A 27,746-nucleotide genomic window follows, 5' to 3' on the forward strand; every position below is an offset into this window, starting at 1 on the left:
GTAGCTATCTAGAGCTGTTGGGTCTATTGAAGTGTGTAATCAATTCCTATCAGACTTCAAAACAGAGAGCAAGTATGCAGGGTTTCAAAAGACTCAGCATCAGCCACCCAAAGTCAAAAGATCAATCCCCAAACTGTCAGTGCGCTTGGTGCGCTTCAACTGGAAGAAATGTAGACGATAAAGAGGTACCCTACTCTCCAAACGTCCCACCAACCTCCCGCGTTTAAAAAATTGCTTGGCAAGATTTGTCGAGTTTTTCCAAGTTTGGCAAACCTCCAACTGAGATCTCCAAAATGTCTCCTCTCCATAACCTCTGAGGCAGGGTGCCAATTGTCGGTACATGTTTGGTTGATGGTTTTTTCGACACTCCTCCACTAGTGTTATTACCACCAATATGAACCTTCTTTGCTAGCATTCATGTTAAGTTTACTCTTGTGGAATTAATGCCATAGTAATTGTCTCTGTGCTTTTAATTGTTCCTTCTGATGTCTGTATGATCCATTACTGTATTGTATAGGTTGAGGACAGTGTTTATGGCTCTTACGCTTACAAAACATTTTTTTAGTATTGATTTCTTCTCCCATGTAGTGCTCCACGAGCCCCATTTCACTCCAGTGGAAGCATTAGTCATTTCCTTTTATTTGTTCAACCTTGCTTCCTACCCTTCAGGTAGATCGTTGGCCCCACGGTTTGTCATTTTGGCACCGTACTAACTCATGATTCCACCTCTATGCCCGTTTTTGATGTTCTTCCACATTGACTCAATTTCACTCAGTTTGTTTCTGAGGATCTACATGCAGGACCTTCCTGCATTGGTCGGTGAGCATGTACCTTCACCCCTACTTGTGTTAGTCTTTACTAATTTTTATATTCTATCTCTCGTACGGTGGCCATTCATGATGGCTGTCCGTGTTTACCTTTCAGCACAATGGGGCACCCTGCAGTTCTTTTTGAGCTGCGGTTGTGCCCCCATGCGCGCTCTTGATACTGCCATAATTACCATTTGCACCGCGATAGTGCCCCCATGTGTGCTTTCTTATCCCATCTACTGACGGTTATGACCATTCAGAAAACCAGAATTCTCTTAATTTGTGCCACGTTGCCAAGCAACTGAGCACCTCCCAATGCCCATACCAAGATGGACGCCACCCTGGCGAACCGTGCGCATTTGTGGGGTTGCCAGGACGACGCATAACAATTGAGCTCAGTCGAACCACGCGTTGTGCGGCGGCCAGACTGTCCAGAAGCTCTCGGATCAAGAGGTAAGGGTCCAGCAACGCTTTTATCGCGTTTTACTATACACTTGCCCGCCTCACGTGTACAACTGTGTATGTATTCTAAGAGAAGGATTCTGTATTCACATCAGGATCTACCCGATTACACAGGTCGGCTCCTTTCGTTCGTGTTCACACGAATGTCTTTGAGGAGCAACCATAGCAATACCGCTTGCGGCTGACAAACCCCACAGACCATGGCGCGGCTTAGCCGTGTCCATGGAAGTATTCTACACGCTCTACCTTACTCTTCACATTTCCGTACCTACAATTGGTTTGTCCTCCTTAGGTTGGAGACTGCTATTTACATATGGGTCTTCTTTTGGTCTGATTTTAGATATTCTATTGGCCGCACCCCACTTCTGCCCTGTCCTTTGGGTTGTTTACCAGAATATTGGGTTATTGACTGGACATCTAGCTCACGTATCAGCAAGGTTAGTGTATTCTATCTCTCTACACCCTTAACGGTTTCTATAAAAACTAAGATCTTACACTGAATAGTTTTCTTTTTCTATTACCCTACAGGGTCCATGTTATGAATATTATTGTGAAATAGGAACAGTGAAAGTCTATACCCTGAAGATGGTTCTATGAACCGAAACGCGTTGGTCATCTTTTTGACACTCAAAAAGGGATTTTTGCTGGAAGTTGATTTTGATTGGAGCTATTGATTATAGTTTTGTAAAGTGACATTTTCAGAGACCTGTGGCCGATTTACACAATGCCAGTTGTTGTAAGGCATTCTCTATGTTCTAAAAAGGTTCTGTGTATTGTATATAACATGGACATATATTTTCTCTGTGTGTGAATAGAGGACACTGTGTAAATCTGATTCTATCGCTTCTAATAACTTGTTGGATTTAAAGATTAAAATCCAAGGTTTACCTCTATAATCTAGGTTCCGATTTATTTATACATTCCTCACTGATGTTTTAAATGTAATGTTTTTTGCTAATGTGAAATTGCTACTAATAAACAAGGTACTCTTGTACCCAAAAACTCGCCTGAATGGTGCAAATCCAGTTAAGAAACATTCATCTGTGTATAGGCATGATTTTGCCCTTGGAGTGCATTTGGGCTTGCTGCATAGCAATACACAGCTCTGGTTCTGAAGGGTGCTGAATGCACTTGCTGCCACAGTCCCAATCCAAAACGGTTTGGGAAGGAAAGTTTACCTTCGGCACAGGGGCGGCGGCTCAGTGGGCCCAATCTGCTCACTCCCGTCCACAACCCCCCTCAACCCCCACGACCGTCCGCTCTCCCAGCTCCTTGTTCGCACAACACATTCTCTAGACCAGGAGCAGGGGCAAACTCACGTCTTGTCTCTTCTCCAAGCCATTAGAGAAAGGTACCCAGTAGTGTGTAACGCATCAAGCTGCACACTGCAGTCGCTCGCTCTGTGGTTCACGTTTTGCAGCTGCCCGACACCCCACCGTCTCGACTCCAATCAATTGGTTAAGCTCCCATTTGTGAGGGGCATGAAGAGACCTGCTCATCAAGTTCACTGTCATTTTTCATTCCTTCCAGAAGCAACACAAGCTGTCAAATCCTTTGAGTGCTCTCCAAAATACAGGGCACACAACCTACCACCTGCCCGCTTGTTAATACAAAACATTGCATCTCTTGTCTGGGAAACAAAGGAAGAAAGAATTTCAGAGCTAACAAAATTGCTCACAGCTTTAAGACAAGGGTGGGCTCTTATTTGTCCTGAGATCTCCAAAGTCTGAGTTGACAGGCAAAGCAGTGCATTCCCCCTATCTGTAGCCCAACACATCAGTCATGACTGAAACAAGGTTGAAGAGGAGGCTGGAAAAGAACACCCTGTGACATTCTCTGTCTGGTTCCACCAGTGCAAGTATTGCAGAACCCGATCTGGAAGGTAGACAAGCTTGGACTGAAGGTCTGTAAGCAATTTTCAAAGAGGCAATTCCAATGTAGAAAGTCTACCATCTACCTGGCTAACGGAAACACATGGATGCAAAATGCCTTGAGCCTCAACAGCTTCCAAATATACCAGCATGATCATTTCCGTGGTTAAAAATGCCAAATGCTTTGTTACAGAATGAGGACTCTGTCCTCTGTTGAAAGAGTTTGCTCACTTTGGTTTCCAATATCACATCAATGAAAAGAAGCCATTACAACTGGACACAGGGACTTTCAATAAATTCTTTGAAGCCGGACTGTGGAGTGTCAGAAGTCTTCTGAACACCAACCTAGGAAAGAGGGAGGAAGCCCAGATTAATGAATCATGATAGGAGCCCAATAACTTACATCTGTATATACCAAGTAAAATGGTTCAAAGTCCTGCAAAAGAAAAAGAAGTGCCTATTAGTGGCCCCTCCAGCTCTCAGTGATTACAAGGGCTGTGGAGAAAGGGGCACTGTATTCTATTAAAAATAGAGTTTGTGCCCGACACATTTTCGCTGTATAATGCAGCCAAGAAAAACTTTTTTTCTATGTTCATCACAGGATTGCCAACATTTTTGGAATGTAGGCACCAGAGACAAGTCGGATATAGGGTTACTTGTAGCCTTCATTAAAACAAATTACTTTATATAAAATCACAAATTTATGATCTAGTTTGTATATAGTGTGATCACATTTATTCTCAACTAGCAAAATGTACCCGTTCTCCCAACGGGTTCTGTTGGCAGACATGATAACACTCATCAATTGCTGAAAATCAATTATCCTGCAGTAGGTCGCCAGTTCCGATTCGCTTGATGTGCTTTGCACCCTGAAGTAAACTGCACTGAGAATGGGTGCGTGTGGCTGGCCGACACCCCAGGGGAAAAGACGTGGGGGGGGGGGTGATTTGGCAGCAAGAGTTGGTGTGCTGCTGCATACGGGGGCCTTCTGTGCTCCCTCACCACCTGTCGCCTCACACTAGCATGGTGCAATTAGTTGCAGTGCAAATATTGCAGAATCGGTGTATCCTAGTGCCTTGAAACAAAGTTTTCGAGGTACCATAGGGACCTCTAGCATTGTTCACTGCGTTAAGACTTGTCCTACGACCACATTAATATTTTGCCAATTTCAGGCAACTGTCTCATGTGTGAAGGTGCTGAAATCTGGGAAAAGCGGTGGGGCGTCCAAATGTCATGTATCCAGTAATGGCCGGAAGGTCCCATCAGGTAACTATCCAAAAGGCAGTGCAGATTGGTGAAACGTTGTGGAATTACATATGAAACAATCCCTCGCCAAGCCACAAACCCACAACCACATTTGGACTTTTATTAATAAAGATAATAACAGACCGCAAAACAACCTTGTGTTTTTGGAGTGGTTTATTGCTTTTACATATGCAGTTTCTCCGTGTCTGTTATGATGGCCTTTCAGGACATTTGTCAAATTTGGAGCCCTTCCCCTCATCGTTTGAATACTGAGGCACATTTCTATATACTGAGACACCAGTACAGTATTACCATAACGAGAGAACCACCCCTGGAATTGAAGTTAGTGCTGCATTTCCCACAAGGTCTGAAGGCGAGACCTGAAAAAAGTGTCACTAGTTTTTTGCATTTTAACTTGTGGTACCCTACAAATACTGTAGATGTTATTTGTCACAACTGTTGTATGAATAACAATATCATATGCCAAGAGTGTACCCAAATGTATAGTTTGTTTTATAGTGTAGAAGGAGAAAGTCAAAAGTCCCTGGCCCGAAATCTTACATTGTTTTTTTTATGTATAATTAGCAAATCCAACTCATTTTGGAAAATCAGAATTATAAATAAGATATCAAGCAAGACAAAAACAAAATGAAAGCAGCAGTACGATCAACAACTCCAAACCACTGCAATGAGTGTACAGTAAAGCCGTAAACTTACTTTAATGGTCCGGTCGCCAGATGCAGATACTATATACTTGTCATCAAAGTCCACAACATTAACAGCTGCACGATGACCAACGAGCACACGACGAAGTGTAATATCCGTAGGCGAAGCCATATCCCAAACTGCAATCGACCGATCTTTTGAACACGTTACCATTAAACCATTGCAAAATCGCAAATGAAGTACGGCTTCATTGTGATGGATCAGTGTATTTAGGACCTCTCCTGTATTTACATCCCATACTCTGCAGAAACAAATAACAGAAGTGAACCGAAACATCCATCATATATGGAAACAGTGTTGTAATGTATATCTATTCTTTTTGGCAACAGGTTAGTCAAACTAGCTGTGGTGCCACAATTCACTGTGAAGCATTATAAAAAAAAATAACGTTTTAGCAACAAACAGAATGGCTGGCTGGATGATGCAGATATCCAGCCCCTTTAAAGCTCCCTCCAATACCTTGCAAGGCGCACACCCAAAGCTAAAAACATGAATATAAAATTATGAGAATGCTTGTACTGGTTCTTAATTATGTCTCGAACAAAACAGCACACTTCTCACGAACGGAATGTGGATTTTAATCACAAGTTCAGCACTGCAGCTGTATACTTCATCTCGGAACATAATTTAGTGTTTGCTAATAGTGAGTGACCCGAACTCTCGTTCAATGAAACCAAAGCATGTTCAATCCAGTTTAAATAGTTGTGAAATTAAATCCCAATAGGTTAGTAAGTGCTAGTTTTTTTTTTTTTTACAAAATACTCTGTTGAGGGGTTCTGTGAAGCCACTTGGTGATAAAACAAGATTTTTAGTCTATCTACTATCTCCATGGTAGAATGGCTGAGCACTTAAGACTCAGGAAAACGTAGTCTGAAGTACAAGAAACTTAAGTGATGGGTGTCCATAGAGGCAAGTACAAAAATATTATCTCTATTAAACAATAGAATGCATAGTTACTGTTAAGATGGATTTCTAAAATCAACCCAGAGGGGAAGATTTTAGAAGCCACCCTAGTTATGGTGAACAGGCAGTCGGAGCTTTTTGAAAACCCAATCAAGGTAGTGAGGGATAGCAATCTGGAGTGAGAGGGTGGTCTAGAGACCTGGAGAGTTCACACAGACTCATAATTCAGCTTAGACCGTAAGTATAAAAACAAAAGTTATGTATTAGGCCGTCAAGAGTACACTAAGAAATGAAACTAGCAAGTAGCATTAGCGCACAAAACCATAAATCATACATATATACGTTCACCAGTAGGTTCACTTACAATACATTACTCAAATAACAAGGTAAGTCAGGCAAGTATTCAGATGCAGTTAAAATGAATAGAGTTAACACAATCACAACAATCGCAATTCTCTTTCACTTAAGAAGTACAGCCCCAAGATATGAGGCCTAGTGCCCAAACAGGTTACAATACAGGCTTCTCCAGGGAAGGCATTCACTATAAGAATGAAATGGGCTTGTGGTGGTGATTTTTTCAAACAGTTCAAAACAATCTAAAAGTGAAATCAGTATTTGCCAAAAGACAGGCTTCTTCTCCTGTCTTCCAGTCGAAAGGCTAGCCCAGGGGTAGGATACTGGATCCATGTTCTAGGACCAAAAGGTAAGTAAAGAGGGAGTTACGAGACAAAGGGCTATGCACCCAATGTCATCCAATGGCGGACATGGTGAGTGGCGAGGGGGGTGGGGGAATTGCAGGAGAAGGCGACTTCTGGCACAAGATAACCCACATGGGAGTTGATCAGTCCACCGGGAAGTCCAGTGATACTTATAAAGGCTCTTGAGGCATGCATCCTCAAGTATGCGTCGCAACTATGAAGCAGAAGTGTTTTTGGAGATCTATCTTGCAAAGGAGCAGGCCTTCACTGGGCCAGACACTGGAGAGGATGCTGGTCCACTGCCAAAGTTGTCCTCTGGTAGTCAAAGGACTGCTCTTAATCGTAGGATTCTTGGATCTTACGCAGATCTCAAGAATGGCTGCAGATGTCAAGAATGGCTGCAGATGTCCTCCTCTTATCCATAATTGGAGCTAAAACAAGTCTGAACCCACCAATGGAAAGCATCTGCCACATTCAAACAGCCAGAAATTGACCAATCGGGGACGGATACTGGTTTCACATCCTCCTAGCAGCAGACTCTCTGGCACCAAGGTATGTGGACTGTTAACAGACCATTCCAGAACCTCTCCACAGGGATCACAAGCCTGTGAAGGGAGCAGCTTTCCTGGGTAAGTGCATGACAGTATATGAGATTTCCTGACCTGAGAAGGCAGGAAGAAGGCCAAACAATACGGCCAAAGAAGAAGCAAAATAAATCTTGTGGCACAGCCATTTTAGGGCACTAGCCGCATTTAGTAGCAACACATGGTGAATGTGAATGTGCACACAAAAATGAATGCAAAAATGGTAAAGTGAATTGCTGCTATCAGCTTGTCTTTAGGCTGTGACGAATCCAGAGATGTCACTTATCCCCGAGGGGGGAGCACCTTCCCATGAGGCCAGGGTGGTTAGGCTACTAGATACTCCCCACGACGTAGGTTGTCACCATGGGGTGTGGGGGAAAATCTCATCGGATGACACCGAGAAAGCGTGGTATGATACCCCTCACCCAATATCCTACCCACCTCCATACCCCATAGACCCCAACACTTTTACCAAGTATCTCCATGTACCTTTGTAGGTCTGACTCTAGGAAATGCGGAGACAAAAAAAGGAGTAGGGACTACCCAAAGGAAGTGTACCAGATAAGTACTGGGATGAGGTGTGAAGCCATGAAGAACAACTTGTGGAATTGTAATGACCATTCTAGCTTTTCTGCGGAGGAGTGGTAGTGACACAAAAACTGACAAGGGACTTAAAGAAGTTTGTTCTGAAGACAGAGGAGCTGCATTCAGGAAAGAGCCAGCCATACCAGCAGACCAAAGCGCAGAACCGCCCAGCCCGGGAGATTCAAAAAGGATGCAGGAAAGGAGGGAGTGATCACTCCAGGAGAGAGGAGCGGTCAGAGGGATGGAGAGGGGGAGGATAGAGGAGATCAAAACATCAAAAAGGATGCAGAGAAGTAGTAATCCGGCCTAAGGACAGTGAAGAAACAGAGCGTAGGGCTGGTCCAGAGCAGAACTGGAGGTTGGAAGCCGGTGTCGGGGAGGAGAGGCACCGTTCCATACCATGAAAGTAGAGCAGCGCCCGTGCAACCCAACAAACAGCAAGCACCCAAGATGGACCAGCAGGGCGTACAGTACAGCAAGAAGGTAAACGGCTCGACACCAACAGCTGCTTGATAAGCGGGGTCTGGGATCCAAATCAAGAAGAGGAAGCTAAAGAGGCATCTTCACGTCGCAGTACTTGATCTATGATATTTTATTTGTTTCACGCTCATACACAAGTGTTTCAGAGTGCGACGAGGCAAGGGAGGCGAACATAGGAGGACAACATATCGATCTTACTATGCCCAGTGACATGGAGTACACGCAAGTGCTGGGGACAGGGAAGGGGGGGGGGGGGGAGTGCAAGGGAGAGGGGAGGAGTGGAAAGTGTTGAGCAAGGGATAAAAAACAACTGGTAGTGTAGCCAGCATGTTGGCAAGTGCAAGGTTAAAGCGCAGACAAGGGGTGTCTGGTAAGTGCAGGTAAGGGGTCTGCAGTGTTACAGATACAGACAAGTGCAAGGGTTGCCAGGAGGCAGTGCGGGTGTGTGGCCGGGACCTGGGCCCAAAAATCAGAGGGTCCCAGGTGCCTGGTGCCGTAGCAGACAGCTAAGCAGGGGCGAGGAAGAGCGAAGGCAGAAGCAAAGATGATGGTCTTGAGATGCTTCCTGAACCGAAGATGGATCTCCAAGTTTCAGAGAGGCAGGGAGGCTGTTCCAGAGGGAGGCCGCAACTGAGGAAAGAGATCTACCCCCACAACTAGTTGCTTGGAGAAGCGACTGACCCTGAGGGAGTTGGAGGTGGCGAAGCGAAGAGCTCGAGTAGGAAGGCATTTATGGAGGGAGAGTTTAAAGTATTGTAGACCCAGGCCACAAAAGGCCTTGAGGACAATGCAAAGGGTCTTGAATTGAATCCTTGCAGTCACAGGGAACCAATGAAGAGATTCCAGGGCTGGAGAGATACTATCCCAGGGCTTGAGGCCAAGGACAAGTCTCGTAGTCCTGTTCTGGATGAGTTGCAGAGGGCGGAGAGTAGAAGCAGGCAGATTTAGAAAGAGGCTGCTGCAGTAGTCCAGCCTAGAGAGAACCAGAGCTCTAGAGGCAGTGAGCTTCTGGGGGAAGGAGAGGAAAGGGAGAATACCTCTGAGGAGGTGCAGTTGGTAGTTTGCCTCACATGTGGGAGCACGAAGAGTTCCAAGGGAGGCCGGCCAGAGAGTGACAGGAAAGGAGGGTGCAGGTGTGCCGATGAGCAGAATCTGTCTTACTGGCATTAAGGCAGAGGTCATTGGCGGCACACCACTCATGGATAGCAGACAGTCAGAGATGAGAGAACCAGAAGGTGGCAGAAGGAAGCCTGAAAATTAGCTGAGTGTCATCCGCATAGCACTGAAAGTTGGAGCAGAGAGCGGCAATGCAGTGGGCAAGGGGGCTAGGTATTGGTTGCAAAGCCAGGAGAGGAGTTAGATCCCTGGGGAACACCACAGTTAGAGCGTGAGATCGAGGAAAGGAAGGACCAAAGTTGGAACGGGGAGGGTCGATCAGCGAGTAAAGAGGTCAGCCAGTCCTGGGCCTGATCAGTGATACCCAGGTTATCACGGAGATGGTTGAGCAGGGTGGCATGGTTGACCATATCAAAGGCAAAAGAGAGCTTGTGTAGGATGGGGTCAGAAGTCGAGGTTGGAGTGTAGGTCTTCACGGATGTTCAGGAGAGCAGCTTCCGTGCTTCTGGCAGCTCTGAAGCCACACTGATGGTCATGGAGACAACCAACAAAATCGGTGTGGAGATTAAGCTAGGAGATGGACAGCTTTTCCAGGAGTTTGCCCAGGAAAGGAGTGATGGAGATCTGGAAATAGTTTGCCGGGCATCAGGGGTCGGCTGTGGGTTTCTTGAGAAGAGGGTGCACAGGAGTGCTTCAGAGGGGAGGGGGAGGCTCCAGTGGCAAAGGAGAGGTCGCAGAAGTCAGCCAGAGCAGGAGCAAGGGTGTCAATGTGGTCCTTGATTGTTTTGGACGAACAGGGAAAAACCTGTTTTGACGAGATTTTTGTAGATTGGACTTGTCTAGAAATCTTTTCAGGAGAGAACAGAGGAAAGGAAGAGAAATAGGGAGGGGGCGGCTGCAGGAGGGTCAGATGTAACAGATGGAGAATGGGGAAATGGAGGAGAGGACGAGAGGGTGTATAGGATTTCCTGGGTTTTTTAGATGAAATGAGAGGCAAGGGCCGTGCAAATGGCCTGGGAGGCGACAGGAGAGGTAGATACTGCAGCAGGGTTGGCCAGCTCCTTGCAGATTTTAAAGAGTTTGGCCGAGTTGTTATATACCGCAGACATGCAGGCTTGGGTGTGGGCTCGCTTCTTAGTTCAGACAAGGAGCCGGTATTGATTTTATTTTGGAGCAGGCGGCAGGCCAGTTTGTCGGAGAATGTGCAAGAAGCCTGCCATTTTCTCTCACCCACCCTACACTCAGGTTTAAGGGTAGCTAAGTTGGAGTCGTACCAAGAGTTGCACTTGGCCTTGGGCTCCAAGCGGATCCTCATAGGGGCAAGAACATCAAGAGTATCAGAGATAGAATAATAGGGCATGAAAAGGGCTACGTCGGGATGCAAATCAGCCAGAGGAGGCGAGAATGGAATTGGCAGCGAAAGCCTCAACTGACACATGCTTCATTGGTTGAATGACCGAGAAGGTAGGTGGCAGTGTTGGAGTTGGCTTTGCCTGGGGGGTAGAGAGGGAGAGATGGGAGGAAAGGAGAGAGGGATCACTCCAGGAGAGAGGAGCGGTCAGAGGGATGGAGAGGGGGAGGTCAGAGGAGATCAAATCAAGTATGTGCCTTGCAGAGTGAGTCGGGCCAAAGTGGAGAATAGAAAGAGAATCGCAGAGGTCGCAAAAGAGTCCAGAGGAGGAACAGGGAGCATCCAGATGGATGAGGTCCCCAAGAAGGAGGAGTTGAGTGGTCGAGGCCAGAAGGGTGGAGGAGAGGTCGGCCCACTCAGAGGAAGGAGGTGATCTGACCAGGTGCCCGATAGATGGTAGCCATAGTAAGAGGCCAGGAGAGAGAGAAAGCCTGCAGACAAGGCCTTCGAAAGAGGAGTAGGTCTGCATAGGACTGACAGAGGCAGGAATCTACTCCGGGAAGATCAGTGCTACACCCCCTCCGGACTGGGTGGATCTGGGTGCGGAGAGGATCTTAAAGCCGTCAGGGAGGAGAGAATCAAAGCTGACAGAGCTGGCTGTGTACCATGCCACGGTGAGACAGAGGACATCGAGGTCAAGCTCTTCCAAGAGGCGGCAGATGTATTTGAGTATTGACGGCTGAACAAGTGTGACAATATGGAGAAGGTTACCAACTTTCAAAGACTTCCGGCGAGGGGTACAAATAAGAAGTACGCCCTGCAGAGGTGTAGAAGGAGGTGTAAATGGAGCCCCGGGAGGCTCGGGGAACTGTTGCAGGAGAGGGTAAGGTAGCCAAGGAGGAGGCGGAGGGGAGGCAAGGAAAAGGAAGCAGAGGAAGGGAGAGAAGGGACAGCGGGTGAAGAAAGGAATATGATAGGGCGTGGTAAGCGTCAATCAAAGAGAAGGCTGTCCGGAGGGCCTTGGACCAAGATGGTGCCATTCAGGTAGACAATGACCTTAGAGGAGTGGAAGGGGGCCAGGAGGGCCTCCCAGCGGGTGCGTCAATTAATGGGAGAAGAGAAAGGAGAGAGCACAGCATAGATCTGGCGAGGGAACGACCGAGGATGTCGTGAGTCTGTCTGGAGGAAGCGCTGGTATGGGTATCAGGGATAGGGAGACCAGTGTTCAAGACCAAGATATACTTTTTGAAATTCTTCCTGCCAAACTTCGAAAGAAGGGAAGGATAGTTGATGGAGAAACAGAATATAGGAGAAAGAGCGCCATGTGTGAAGTAGGGAGGGGGCGAAGAAGAGAGGGACGATCAGGATAGTAGAGGGGGCAGAGAAGCACAATGCAGTCACTGGGCCAACCGAATTCAGGGGGAGGAAAAAAACCAAAAAAAAAAAAACAGTACAGCCAAGGGCACAGCTAAATTCAAATTGGTAGCAGTAGGTGAAAACACAGTGCAATCACAGGCTGTAGGAGTGGGAGACAAGGTGAGAATGAGAGTAAGAGGGAAAGTCAGAGGGTAGGAGAAAGTCTGGTTTGGAGGGGACTAACCCATTGTTATTGAAGTTAGAATGTCATGGTAGTTCAGGATCCACTGGAGAGTGGGCAGCGGCATCCTCAAGGTTCAAGTGAGGGGGGGCGCAAGAAGTCCTCACAGCGTACCAGCAGAGGACAGGTAAAAGAGAGGGACCTTCGTTGTGGGCCTTTGGTGTCGGGGCTGGCTCCCGCCTACTGTTTGCTGTAGTTGGCCTTTTAAGACCAAGGTAACCAAAGGGAGAGGGTGTAAGAGAGAACTCTCAGAAATGTGCTAACACCCTTCACCTTGGAGACCACCGGCAGCTTTTCTGGATTTTGCGGACTTTTTTTTACCTGGAAAGAGTGGGAGCCTTTTCTCCCACACTCATGGATGATGAGGTGTGTTTTACTCGTGTTCTTAGATTATGGTGTTTTAAGACAACTCCATAGGCATCATCTCTTCATGTGTGTTACACGGCACCCTCAGTGCAGTGACGCAGGGAAGCTTTTTAGGCTGTCCAAAGGTTTAAATACCTTCTTTGGGATTAACTACTGTTTCCCAGAGAATGTAAAGTTAAATTGACTTTACTAGTCTTTTTAAATTCCTAGACCCCACACACGCTAGTGCTAGAGGGGTTACCTAGTATCCCCTATGTATAGAAACTCATGTAGCAGTCAAATGCTACCCTTTCCTATCGAAATGGCTGGTGGCAGTGGTTTTACAACGAACTACCATGATTTTTCCCGACCGCGAACACCGGTAGCTAAAAATCACGGGAGCCATGTTTTTCAAGATGGCGCCTGAGCCCCCTTTGCCATTTCTTTTTGAAAAGGTCCTTCTAGAGTTTGTCTCTGCACGCCAAACTAAGTTTGGTCCCTTTGTTTCAATGACTTTGGCAGGCTTCAGGACTGAAGACCGCCTCTGGCGCCTGAGTGTCTGGGGTGGGCAGGAAGTGAGGGAGGTGCCCGAAACTCCCTGTGCTTAGTCTCCTATGAGACCCAAATGCACTTTGGTGTGATTGGCTGGCTGACTGTCCGGCAAGGACAGCCACCCTGCTGGGTGAGTGGCAGCTAGTCTGGAATGAAAGGGAGAAAACTGTTCAAAAAGGCAAGTCTCTTGGACTGAAAGGCAGAGTCGACCACTGGAACGAAAGAACCGAAGACTAGCTTGAAGAGGACGGCTTGCGCAACTACTGGACCGTTGGTTTGCCCGTTGGAGCCCTGCTGCAGGTCCGAATCGCCAAGTTCATCTCGACAGACAAGCCCCTTCAAGGACGACTTCTTCCTTTCAGTTGGTGGGACCAATCAACTCGTAAGCCACGTGGATACCATTCTCGGAGCTGGTTAGGATTAACCTGGGAGAAGGACACCAGCTTCTGTGCATGAAGAACAACAACCGGAATTGAAGATTTGCCAAATTTGCCAGCGTTGTGATCCATCCCCGTGCAGGAGTCCCCCGATGTACTCCCTCTTGTCCCCATAACTGAGGCTCAGCAACAGCGAGATCAGGAGTGTTCAGCTGTATCTTTTTCTTCAAAATAAGGTACTGTGAAAATCCGACCGAGAGAACTTACCTCTCACCGCGAAAGTTCTTGGAACTTTGGCAACTTGCAGGCCTAGTCAGCTTGTGACCCGACATACGAACCTTTCTTCCGTGAACTACTTCCAATAGCCGTGGCAAAGACTTTTCCGTTTTAAATACCAGAACCGTTTTTTGCTTATACAAGACACTAGCCCATTGACTTTGGCCTACCTATTGCATTGAATCAACTCCTCTGGTGAACTCAAACTATTTGCACTGTTTTAAAGTAACTGTAATATTCGTTTTATTAACTTATGCCTTTTTGCTCTTACTTCAATGCTATTTTGCTCCGACTTCAAGGGAGATCAACTGCTTAGTAATCAGTATTGTAGTATAATTTTTGTGTGATATTGGTTGCCTCATTTAGTGAATGCTTTATAAATGATTGATGAGTAATATATTAAGAAGTGTTTTACCAAGAGACCTTGAGTATAGGTGCCTATCTGAATACTTGTCATTGTAGACCTTTATATAACACCCTTACACGCTCACATACCCTCTTGAGATAAGCCTGGCTGCTCACCTTGCTACCAGAAACTGTGTGGTACAGACTTATACCAAAGGTTGGTTTTGCTTACACCTGTAGTCCTAGTTGTGTGTAGTGGTCCCAAAGGGTACTGCATACAAACTTTGCCTAATAGAGGGAGCAAGGACTGGCCAAAGTAGCTCACTTAGAGGAAATGTAGTGTGGTCATCTTGGAAGGGCCGAGCACAATGAGGCACCAGTTTGAAATGTAGAAGAAATAAGAAAACCCAGGTAATGGGTTGAAAGCAAAGAAGGAGATTGCTATTCATGCAATCCTCAAGCTTCCAGCAATAAAAAGCAAAGTTTGTTGGAAAGAATGTAAAAGTCAGCGCACCAAGCGCGTTACACGCTGACATTCTTCGGGCTTAACCCAACCGAGGGCTGGCTCCAAATTTTGTATGCAGGCAGGGTGAGGGATGCAGGAGCAGGGACAGCAAGGATCCACCGTAGAAGAAGGAAAAGAATGGCGAGAGAGTAAGTCAAGTGGGACGAACCAAAAGGTGAGAAACTGGCGTCTGTCCCAAATCAGGAAACAAGGTATGTTTCTTGTCACAGTACTTTGTAGAGTTATCAAGTGAGTCCAAATCAAAGAAGCGGGGGTCAGGGACCCTTTTTAACATTTGTGAACTGTTCTTGAAGCTATGTGTTACGTAGGCCAGGGGGAGAGAGTCCTCTACCCCCCTGGTTGTGTTAAACTGTAAAATCGAGATATTCTCCAGATTAATAAAGCTGAAAGACTTTTGTTAAGTGTAGTGCCTGACAGAGAGAAGTGTCAGAACTTTGTCTTTTGTGTTGGAGGATCATTTTGATCTAGGGAAGAGTCTCATCCCCCACAAAGAAAAAAACAAAACCTGAAGTGACCTTTGATCCCCAGTCCAGAACAAGGGAGTGAAGAATCTCCATGACACTTCTAGAAAGTTGAGAGGCTTATTGAGATCACAAATTAGCCCACCGTCTCTTCAACAAGACTTCTCATAACTGCCCTTTACTTCGCATCTTTCCACTTAGTATTCCATGTTCTTTGTTCCACACAAGGAATGGTGGAGGAATGGACAAGGAACATAGAATGCTACACACCACCCCCCTTTTCACAGAATACAACGCACACAAACATTTTCCAATTGAAACATTTGGTAGGATTAGCAAAGAAAGTTATTAGATAAACACACAAAACTTACTATATGGTGGAGCAAAGGAAAAAACAAAATAACACAAAGGTGTAGTATATACATCTAAAACCACAATTACCTTTGGTATACTGGTTTGTAATTAAAGCACAGTTAATATACCTGAAGCTCTATTGTACACTGTTACAAAATAGACAATAAGTAACAGTTTCCTGGGCCCGAGTAAAACTTTCAACTCCCATACTCCCTCAGATATGAGGGCTTACCGCAAACACGTTTCGTACGGGTACCAAACCTCTCTTCCATGGGTTTCTCTTTCTCAGACCTGACCTTTGTCTCTACATTCTTACTTTTCTTAATGGCAATGATACTCTTTGGAATGTTCTTGTAACTCTTGCACACTCTGTTCACGTTCCACACCCTACCATCTGAAATTCTGACCACACCATGGAACCTCTAATACCTGTATGGGTTTTGACCAATCAACACATCTACCAGCAACTGAGTGTGGAAGTTTAATTCTAACCCAAACACCCACTTGCACACAACATTCCTTACCTGCCTTCCTTGTATCAAAACGGATTTAATTACTTAACTGTCTGTGAGAAATATTCTTCTCAACTTCTTTAAAATCAATGTCCTTTTTACAAGCCCTACCCAACCACGAAGGACAACCCCCGGCCCCCGTATTGGGCTTTCTTCCCCTGAGCATTTCAAAGGGAGAAATGCCTGTGGTGGCATGTGGTGTAAATCTATGTGCGACAACTGTCTTCTGCTGCTCTCTTCCAGTTACCATTCACCGCAATGGCACCTTTAATGGCATTCTTTATAACTTTATTAAATCTCGACAATTCCATTCATCTCCGGGTGATAAATGGAACGGGATTTGTGCTCTACTCCATTTGCCGAGAATTTTCATTTCTTCTGATACAAGTTGGACACCATGGTCTGTGATAATGTTTGTGGGATACCATTCCCTTTTAAAAATGGCATCCAAAAACACAATAGATGTCCTTTGAACATATATTCTGCACCCATTCAATTTCCACCCATCTAGTTAACATGTCAATCAAAACAATATAGAACCTCAATGTTCCTTGACTGCTCACCGGACCCACAATGTCTAAACCCACACGCACCCAAGGTATGGTAGGAATTGACATTACGGTCATAGGTTCTTGTCATGTGGTGTAAACATTGGCAGAATCTACACATCTACAACAATCTCTAATCAGTTTCTCTACCTGCAGATCCATCCCAGGCCACCAATAATCTTGCCTGATGAGTTGCTTTGTTTTCGTCATACCTTGGTGTCCTTTGGGCGCTAACTAGAATCTTCTGTCTTACACTGGTGGGAGGAAACAATTTGTCGCCTCTCGACACCATACCTTTTTTTAGGCGTAATTCATCAAACACATGCCTGACAACCTCCGGTAAGTTACCTTTCCTAATCTCATTGACCTTTACGTCTCTCTCAAGACTGTCACAACTTTTAAAACTTCATCTGCAGCTGTGGCTTTCACCCATTCTTCTTCGGATACAACTTCTTGATTGAAATACAAAATGTGTTCATCAAACTCCTCGTCATCGCCATCCACAACATTGGCTAACTGTGATAAACAGCCGATTTGTTCTCAACTCCAGGTACAAACTCTATATCCCGGTTATACTCTTGCAAACCTGCAACCAACTTACGAATTCTTGATGATCTCTTATCCAAACCCTTTTCTAGTCAATATCTCCCCGAGTGGTTTGTTGTCTGACCTTACAACAAACTTCATTCCCCGAAGAAACGAGTGAAACGTGTCGACAGCGCCCACTTTACAGCTAACAGCTCCTTCTCAATGGTGGAGTAGTTGCATTCCACCTACCTTAAAACTCTAGAGGCAAAAGCAATGGGGTTTTCTATTCCAACTTCTACTTGGGACAGCACAGCTCCTAATTTTTGTGCCTCCAATTTCTATTGTTGCCATCGCCTTTTCAACATCTGCATCTTCATCCTCCACCATGTTAATTTCTGAATCATCAATGGTGAAAGTGCATTCTTCCAATTCCTCACAAAGTTAATCAATGCAATCTACTTTTTCCATCTTTGTTCTACAACAATTGGTGAAATGTCCTTTCTTATTACACCTCTTGCATATCTCTTTGATGCCAGGAGACTTTTCACTACTGGCTAAATGATATATGCCACCACAGCGATAACACTTGCTCCAATTTCCTTCGCTCCCATCTTTGAACCCGGTTCCTTTTTTCTTAGTTATACTCTCTCTTTTGACACCCAGTTTCCTTCTGGTCAAATTCTTTTCCTGAACTGCTAAGACCTCTGGTATTTGGTAAATGTCCTTTGTTTCATTTTCAACTATTTTTTTCCAACTCTCACAAATTTATTGGTGTGTTCAACTTCTTTTGCAACTCTGAGAACTTCTTCTATAGATGGATTGCCTTTAGACCACAGGGATTCCCTCACTTTGCTATCATTGCATTCTAGCATAAACTGATCTCTCATCCAAATTATTTCCAAACTCACATGAAGTGGGCTAAACCATGTAAAGCTGTAACAAATTGTTCCAGTTTCTCCTGCTTCTTGTTTTCATTTCCCGAAATGGTATCTTTCAAGAATAATGCTCACAGATTTTACTTAATGCTGATCCAACATTTTAATACATTTTTCGTATTCTGTAAGCAACGATGGCTCATCAAACAGGGGCAGAAGATTCTCAAATTGTTCCTGCCCTTAGTTCCCTAGACAGTGTATGCGTAAGCATTTTTTCCTTTCACTGGCGAAATTCAAACCATGAGCTGCGAAGACCATGATCAAAATGTTTTTTCCATCATTTCCAGGGCAGTACTGGTTCACCCTTTGTATCCAGAAAATAGTTTGACGGCATATCCCTTGCATGGCTGGTTGTAGGATACCAGATGTAGTTCACACAATGGATGGTCTCCACTGAAATTACTAAATTTGTGCCGTCTTGGTTGTGAATGGAGCCAATGGTTGGTACACTTCCGCAAAGTATCGTCGGCACACTCGAGAGAAATGTGATTAGTTAATAGCACAGTATCGTAAAACAATGGTTTATTGCTAGTGGCTTTCTTGAAATTTTAAATTTGTCCTGTTTGGATTGTAAAATTTCTTAATTTGCACTGTATTTTGATTTCACAATTGTATGGTTATGCTGGTGTTACTTATGCTCGTTATGCAATCGTGATAGAGAAAATCGTTCCCTCGATAACACTGCTGTGATTTGATATTCAGTTAGCATTGGTTTGCTATGGCAATTGTTCCTGCAAAGTTCAGTATTGCATAGTGAGGAAGCACCTTTAATTACAAGTGCTTTGCACAGGATGGTTCAATTGGCTCCTTAAGTAGACCTGGGTTTGTGCGATTGAAATTAGTGAAGTCTTTTCACTGTCGCACGGTTGTGTTCAAAGCTCTACAACCGTACCATGGATCGTGTGATTATACAACATGTCCGGTTGCCAAGGGAAACAAAATGTCGGCACGTAAAGCAACACAGTAGGGTCCATTACTCTAGTATTGAGACGCTGCGTCGCTGTTTCTCTACACACTGGTAGAATGTAGGGATTGAAAGATGTGCTATCTCGCGCTGCTGGGAGTATGGTGCTGGGCTTGCAAAGTTATAAAAAGGTACTGCCGCGAGCTGCAGATTAAGTCTTGGGCCCAATTTAATGTTTCATTGATTCTTAAAAGTAAGTCAAGCGCGCAATTAAAGTTAAATTCCCTTTTTCTAAGTCCAGTGTCTTAAAGTGCCTTTACTGCATGGTTCACAGGGCCGCAGGCCACTGTTAATTGATCAACGGGCCCAACGCACAATCACTTCTCCTGTTCCAAATCAGGCTCTCCCGCATCAAGTCACCTCTGCCTGTATCCACGCTTTAAAGTTTCTTCTGCTAGTGTCCACTATGCAATTCTCCTTTGAGAACGTCCGGACTCTCAGGGTTTAGACTGTCTCAATGTTCTGTAAATTTCTGCTTGGATGAACAGCTACTCGGTGGGTTGCTGTTCAACTGGATCCCATTCTCGTCACCACTGAAGAATCTCCACGACACTTCTAGAAAGTTGAGAGGTTTATTGAGATCACAGATTAGCCCACCGGCTCTTCAACAACACTGCTCATAACGGCGCTTTTTTAACATTTTTTTTTAATTTACTTGTGTATAATCACATTGTGGTTTTTACAAGGACGAATTGCGAATTTGAGCATAACGGCCCTTTACTTTGCATCTTTCCACTTAGTATTCCATGTTCTCTGTTCCACACGCCACATTAGCAATGGTGGAGGAATGGACAAGGAACATAAAATGCCATTCCTCTGGACCAAAACTGTCTACTTTATCTCTAGTTTAGTTTTAAGTGTAAGGGAGAAAAGTACGGTTTTTGACACAGGACAGTGGACTATTGATTTGCATTCTGACAGAACCGTTAGTGTTTTAGTTGATACAAGGAAACCCCTCAGAGATGGGCAGAGGCCTTTATTTTCTTGACTAAATAAAAGTCTATGGCGATCACTATGCCACCTGTGTGTCAGTTTGCTCCTTCTGCACCATTACAATGTACATATTAAAGTAACCAAAAATCCTTTGAGTAAAAGACTAGAGTGATGCAAAGGTATCCCCACTGTATTGTAAGATGATGTGCACTGTTCAAAAGATACCAAAAGGTAAAAAGTTAAAGCAAAAGGGGAAAAGCTTTGCCCAGTACTGATAATCAGTTTTCCCATAACATGAGCAGGCGGCCAGGGGAGTGAAGCGGAAGGTTTCACTTCCCTGTAAAAAGTCAGGGCAGGTTAAAAACCAAAAGGTTTGGGGGTTGTGAAGGCATCATGTGTCAGACACAGACAACAGGTTCAGGTTTTCTTAAAACCTTTATTCAACTGAAAAGGCAAGGTGGATGAATGCCTAACTTGCCCTATGCTAAGGTGGGATTTCCCTACCTAAAGAAAACCAAGGATAGTCTACTGAAGCAGGCACCCATGTGTACTACAATACCAAGCAGTATTGTGGTTCTCGAAACGCCATTAACCTGTTGACCAGCGCGTGGCATCAAGCCTGGTCTGTTTCCGGTCTGTTCTAGGTCCGGGCGAGCAGCGAGACACTCTGGATATACGAGATAAGGAGCTGTCCTTGTAAAGAAATGTTGCTATGGATATTTTTAACTGCTTACCTGCTCCAATCCTACCGACTTTCAGGAGCTCGTATTAAGAGCGAGCAAAAAAACGGGCAGAGATAGTCACCCGATATCTACAGGATCCAAATCCCCTAGGCACTACCTTTAAACCAATGCTCAAACCAATAGAGAGTCCTCCATGAGGACGCCCCTGCCCTGTGCCAGTGAGCATGGATGAGGAAATCTGAGATAGGACACAACTGGAACCACTTAGTTCGGAAGTGGGGAGTTTAAAGAACTCATGGTGGCAACAGTAAAGACAGCCAAGCGATCTCAGTTCAATGATGTTTATTAAACTGTGTAGGAAGGTTGGAAAAACAGCTACTCTAAACCTAAATCTAAGATGGAAGCAAGCTACGTCCATCAAATAATAAGTGAGTCCTGGTGCCGTTTTGTCAAGTTAAAGGGCCTACACTAAGAAAAAACATATTGCCAATCCTCACGCTAAATACAGACAGAGTGGGATAATGTTTATAAGAAAGAAGTGTACCTAAATAATATGTCAGAATGTGGTAGTCAGGGGTTTCCCTTTCCCAGGTTCTGAGCACAGGACAAGGGGGGATTCCAGAGCACAGCACACGCTCGAGTTTTCAGCACGAGCCAACAGTTCCGCTCTCAGCAATCAGTCTCTTATATAAAAATTCTTACCTCCAAGGGCCTGATGTATCCAAAATATTAAACAAAAAGTTCCTTTCCACATATACGTTGGGTGATGACCTACACCCATGGATCCCCCTCTTCGGGGCGCAGATCCACAAAAGGTTTTTGGTAATATCATCAGGTACGTTTCTTGCTTCCGAGGGCCTGATGACCTCAAAATAATAAACGTTGTTTCCAGCTTGAACTTGGGGTGATAAATCTTCACCCTTGGGTCCCCCCTCTTCCGGGTTCAGACTCCTCTCAAATCTCAGCCTCTGGCTTAAATTCAAAGTATTTCTCAGTTGTAGTTTACATGTCAGTGGGGTGAGGTCTTCTCACCCCTGGATCCCTCTTTTCTGGGCTCAGACCCCTCTCAAGATCAGCCTCGCTCCGTTGGGTTCACTATGGCTTCACAACGCAAGTTCATCTGTGACATTCACAAATCTGAATGCCTTTTTAAACAGTGCACTGTGGACATTCCTCCCCCCGGTTCACTCTTGCCAACTTTGCCAATCACACAATTCCTTGATCAGTTCTTACGATGCAGGATTAACTTCCCTTAGCTTTACAATCATCTGTCGGTCAAAGACTTTCGACTGTATAGAGGATTTTACTAGACCCCTGTACGACCACTTTGACCCCTTTCTCATGCCTCTCTCAAGGCCTTCTGTTAACGATAGTTTCAACATTAGGATAATCAGCCAGAGGTTCCTGAGTGAGCACCCACATGGTGCCCGACTCTTCTTTGGCTGGTTTTCCCCTGTTGCATTAACAGTTCGTAGTACTTTCTTCTCTTAGCCGTTAGCTACTTTTGTTCAACACAGTTCGAGTTCTTATCAGCTCTCCCCTCGACTCACCGGCTGTGATGAGCTGCTTGGCTTTTCTTGTCTCGGGGGGTCAAGGTTGGTACCACGTTGGCATGCATCTCTACCCCGCTTGGTTATCAACAGAGGAGGGCCCCGTTTACCGTTAACATCTGCTGTAACACACGTTGGCTATTGTTCGCAGCCTTACAATTCCTTCCATGAAGGTTGTGCAGGCCTGTTTTGGAAAGGGTTAGGTCATGTCTCTCCTCGTCACCCTTTCGATTGCGGCCGCCTTGCTTCTCCTCTTGAACTGTCATGCTGGGTTAGCTCTCATCATGAGGTCTGCCTTGCTCGTATTGTGCTCTCATGATCCACATGTTATCCCTGTGGGGAAGGTAAAGGGCCGTCAGGTGTGTGTTAATTGCCCGACTCTGCCTGACCCTTGTGTTGGGACTTGTCAGATAAACAGTACTGTGTGGTGTACAAAAGTGTTTGTGGTGGAAAGGGGTGGGGGGGTTAGAGTGCGAGTATCCTACTTGATAGGATGGAGAAAAAGGGTCCTAAAGAAGGGGGTGGTTGCTTAACTCGGGGAAAAGTAAGCGTTGTGGGGTTTGTGAATTTAATAGGGGGATTATGGGAACAGTAGTGTTTTGTCAATTCTGATTGAGTTTGAACAATAATAACCAGATTCTGGGAGAGAGTGTTTCTGGGTGTAACTAGGTTTGAGATCCTAGGGGATTGGTTATATACAGGGTTTTGATGGTGTCTGGGCAAGAAAAGATCCAATGGGAGGAAGGGAGGCAGATTTAGTGCAACCTACAAATGTCTTAGGGATCTTGTCCCCTCCTCCTTCCCCGGTATAATACTGCGTCTCACCTGGGGTGTTTCCCCAAGCACAACCTCAGGCACCCCTATCCAGGTGATCCTCTCTCGCTCGTCTGCCCCTAGGGTTAGGGTCTGAGAGCTTCATCCCTTACCAGGCCACCTGAATAAGGGATTCTCTGGGCTTGCTTGGGAGAACACCCTCCGATTTCTCACAGGAGCTTGACTCCTATGGGAACAAACGCTGTTCTGAAGGTAGACTTGAATGAAGCAAGTATTCCTAGTAAGGGGGATCCTCTACTCCACACAGAATAATGGCCCAGCAAGGGACTCTGAACACAAGATTAGTAAAGCATGCCACTGAAATTGCCTCTTGCATAACTGAACAGGATATAGATATCTGTGCTACCATAGAGACCTGGTTATTTAAATGTTAAAAGGTATTTGTACCGCGCACCATCACCAACGGAATTGGTCCCCATGAGCTCTGGCGGGTCTGTAAATGATAAGGTGGGATGGGTTAGTAAGGTGAAGAGGGAGTAGGCTAGTGAGAGGAGTGGTGTTCTGTTGGCAGCTTCAACTCGGTATACTCCAGAGGCTGAGCTTCGGTGCTGGTATTGGATCGGTGCCAGTCAGCGTGTGCTGTTGCTCCGGCTTATGTGTTGTTGCAGTGTTGTGAAGTGTGTGCGGCTTGTTGTGCGAGAGATGGTTGTGCGAGTTTTTTTGAGTGATATAAGTATGCAGAGTTTCAGCTCATATTGGTTAGTGGGTTACCTGACCTTTAGATTGCTAACATTCACAGTTCTAGCCAAGTGTGGCACCTGTTGACCCTCACAACTATCTGGATGCGGCGCAGGCCAATGCTTCGGATTCCATCTAGGTGTGGACATGCCAACATTCACAGTCCCATCCAGATGGGGCGCAGGCCAATATCCACAACTTATAAGTGTGGCATATGCCAACTTCAAGTTTCACCCAGTTGCAGGCATACCAACATTCAAAGTCCTATCTAGACGCAACACAGGCCAATATTCACAAGGCAGCCAAATCTACACTATCCTTGGGAAACCCAAGTGGGTACAAAGTTATTAGGCAGGACAGAGCAGAAGGCAAAGGCGGTGGAGTAGATTACTTTAGATATTTGGGAAGTTAACATGAATTGTATTAATGGGTGTGGATCAATCCACTTTAAAATCAGTATGAACCCGGAGACCACCATACACATGGTGCTATTTTATAGACCTCCTAATCCCATGAAGGACTTCCCGTTACACTTAACCTGTTTCTTTCAATCCTCAAACCTAACACTAAGGCACCGATTCTGGGAGACATGAACTTGTGGCAGGGCTGCAAAAAAGAACTAGCGGCCAAAAGCCTGGAAAAATCCCTTAGCAATTTAGGCTTCCTACATCTTTTTAGAGAACCTATACATCAAGGGAAATATATTGGACTGGGTTGCCCCACACAATGCATCCAAGACCGATCAAATGATAAGCCTGTGTCCTTGGACAGATCATTTCATCATCCATCTGAATATAAAGAAACAGCCTAGCCCCATGGGAGATTTAAGAAACTTACACCAGAAGCTATAAATGGCTGTTGCCATTAGTAACAAATGTTGAGATGTTCGATAGCATGAACATGAGTGAAGAAATCCAGAGGACCTTATAAAAAACAGTGTATGTCCTTGCACCTAATAACCAAATTGGTGCCCATTAGGAAATTTAATAGCTGGTTTATGCCAGAACCACAGAGCCTTAAATCAAAGAGAAATAAATAGTTTTATAATTGGAAACACTCCAAATTGGAGAGCGATAGACAAGACTACAAAGAAGCTTCTAAAGTCTTTAAAAAAAGCCGTTATAGAAGCCAAAAGAAATAAGTTGGATCATAGGATCCATAAGCACAACATGCATCTATAGAATTGTTTAAAAAGGACTAGAAACTGTGTGCCCACCCTGGGGTGAGCTTCAAATAAAAATAAAAATGTTGAATGGTGAGGAAAACCTCTGGTAAACTAGTAGAACCAGTCTTTAATTTTCGTCCAGTAACAGACAAAACTGGTGGAAATCACTGGTAAATTGAGACCAATCAATTGTAAGGGGTGCTCTTGTCCAGCCGAGACTTTAAAAGCATCCTCTTATCATGACTGAAGCTTTTACTAAATTTGTTAAAAGCTTGTTCTTGGAAAGCCATGTCCGGGACCATTTAAAATCTGCATGGATCACCCCTCTGTTAAAAATGTCTGGCTTGTGGGTGCTAAATTATAGGCCTGTTACTAATACTTAGAAGTGCTGGAAAATCTCAACATGCGACAGAGAAAAATAAACGAAAAACTGATGGCAAGACCAGCCGCAAAGAGCTCGTACAAATTATGCAAAAAAACAAATTCATTAGGAATCTGACAACACCTCCACGAACAAATATATTTGTACGTGCTGTAAAGGACATTTCGAAAACCCAAAAAATTACAAATGACGCTGATCAAAATACCAGACTATCCAAATGTGCTAAAAGAGCAAGAGACACTTCTGATGCTGATGAGGACTCATCCTCTGACGTTTCAATTGAGCTATGTGAATTCTCAACCTACTCAATTGAAGACGATGATGATGTTTCTATCGCCTCAATTCGTGATACGTAATACGTAATACAGAGCATCCTCCCGGCCACCCAAGTAACATCTGTCTATCTATGCCAAGCAAGCCAAATAGTCTACTAGCACAAAGTGGTGCTCTCTCAAAAATGCAGGTGGCGGCATACACGCTCGATCCACAAACTAACGCAAGAGATGTCGAGGCCGGACAGCCTTCTACCAACGTACCTCAAAGTAATTGACTCCACTGCTGGAGATGCGGATGTTAATTATGCCCCCTTGTTGCAGCAATACACAGTGGGAAAAATATCTATAACGGTGATACCATTGTAAAGACACATCCCTTCAGTTCAGCAATTAATGAAGCAAAGAAAGCTCTTCAGATTGATCTAAAACACCTGAGAAAATCAAAATCACAGGATTGTCTTGTATTAATGAAGAAACGTCGACTCAAATATCGAAATTGGTTGAAGTCATTTAATACAATCCGAGATCAAGAACAGGTGGAAATGATGCTCCAACTCATCATACAAAAGGATAGCACACACATTTGGGAAATTATAAATACTGGTTCCCTGAAGCATGCCTACTCACTGTCAAATGAGGTGAATGGTGCTAAATGGGTCGAGCATTTTGCGAGGGTCTTTAACAATGAGAGTTCGACAGTACCTCTGACATCTGTATCCCCAGTAAGTTGGAATGTCGATTTACAAGATGACATTGAGTGGGCAATTCACAAATTAAAGAACTCAAGGGCAGTAGGCCCAGATGGGATTTCCAATGTGATGCTTAAATCCAACATCCCCTTGTGGGCAAGTTTTATGGCGACACTCTTTAAAAGAATTGCAATGGAGATGGTCTTGCCTGAGTCATGGGTGAAGGCGATTGTGGTTCCGGTGTTCAAGAAGGGCAATCGGGACCACCCCTCCAACTATCGCCCGATTGCCCTCCTTGATACCATTGGTAAGGTCTTTGCCTCGTTTCTTCAGAGACATTTGACGAGATGGGCTGAGGATTCAGCTGTAGTAGACGTACATCAAACCGGCTTGACTAAAGGTGTGGGAGTAGAGCTAAATTTGCTCCTTCTAAATATAATAAAACTAGAAGCCATGAAGCAGGGCCGAAAAGTTTTTATCGCCTTTATAGACCTGAGTCAGGCCTTTGACAGCATAAACCCGAACGGTCTGGGCTAAACTGCAAACCAGGAACTATCCTAGTTATTTGTTGCAACCCCTAATAGCCCTACACACAAATACTTCAATTTGGATATGCTTAAACGCTCAGGGCGATTTATCCGAGGAAATTCAGACCACGAGAGGGGTGAAGCAGGGCTGCCCTCTTGCAGCCTTGCTATTCAAACTATTCATCTCTGACTTGCCTGCGGCTTTAAGCGAACCAAGGACTTTGCCACCAATAATAAATGGGCAATAACTAAGCTGGGTAATCTACGCAGACGATATTGTGCTCCTAGATACCACTCAAATTGGGCTCCAAAGATCGCGAGATCAAATGACTTAGGAATTAACATCATGAAATCAAAGATCATGCCATTGTGACAAAAAAACTCAAAGCGAAAAAACTATTTTGTCTGGTGAATAAAAAATGAACCACTTGAACCAACAAACAGCATTCGCTATTTAGGTATATTGTTCAATACCTCATTACGGAAATGGGAGTGGACACAGGATCTAGTCACTCGCATGCAGACATTCGCTACGCAAGGAGCAAAACTTCATGCCGCTTTTGGTAAATTCACTCTCAGGCCAGTCGTGACATTCTATCGCCAGAAAGTGGTACCCGCGATTTCATTTGGGAGTGAAGCAGGCTGGAATATCTCCCATGATATTTGGCCTAAGTTGGAGGGAAAACTTTGGCGTAAGATTTTGAGATTACCAAATAATGTATCAATAACAGCGATTTGTTACGAGTTAGGTACTGAGTCGCTCTCCGGTATTGTTCTATGGAAAGCCTTAATGACCCTCCGCAAAATTCAATTGACGCCTGGGGCTCGTCCGTTTGATATATTGACGATAAAGTCAAAGCATCCATTGGCCGACCTGCTT

General features: G+C 44.8%; 1 protein-coding gene across 3 annotated transcripts in view; it reads right to left on the bottom strand.

The window, feature by feature from the left end:
* Positions 1-27,746, bottom strand: part of FBXW11 (F-box and WD repeat domain containing 11) — a 1,385,831-nt gene that overhangs the window by 451,824 nt on the left and 906,261 nt on the right. For all 3 annotated transcript variants that reach the window (XM_069654341.1, XM_069654340.1, XM_069654339.1), the window contains one exon: positions 5,105-5,354. In XM_069654341.1, the coding sequence (XP_069510442.1) occupies positions 5,105-5,354 (250 nt within the window). The remainder of the gene's footprint in view (positions 1-5,104; positions 5,355-27,746) is intronic.

Source organism: Ambystoma mexicanum, chromosome 3q, assembly GCF_040938575.1.
Source record: "Ambystoma mexicanum isolate Mex_15411 chromosome 3q, UKY_AmexF1_1, whole genome shotgun sequence".
In the NCBI taxonomy this organism is placed as follows: Eukaryota; Metazoa; Chordata; class Amphibia; order Caudata; family Ambystomatidae; genus Ambystoma; species Ambystoma mexicanum.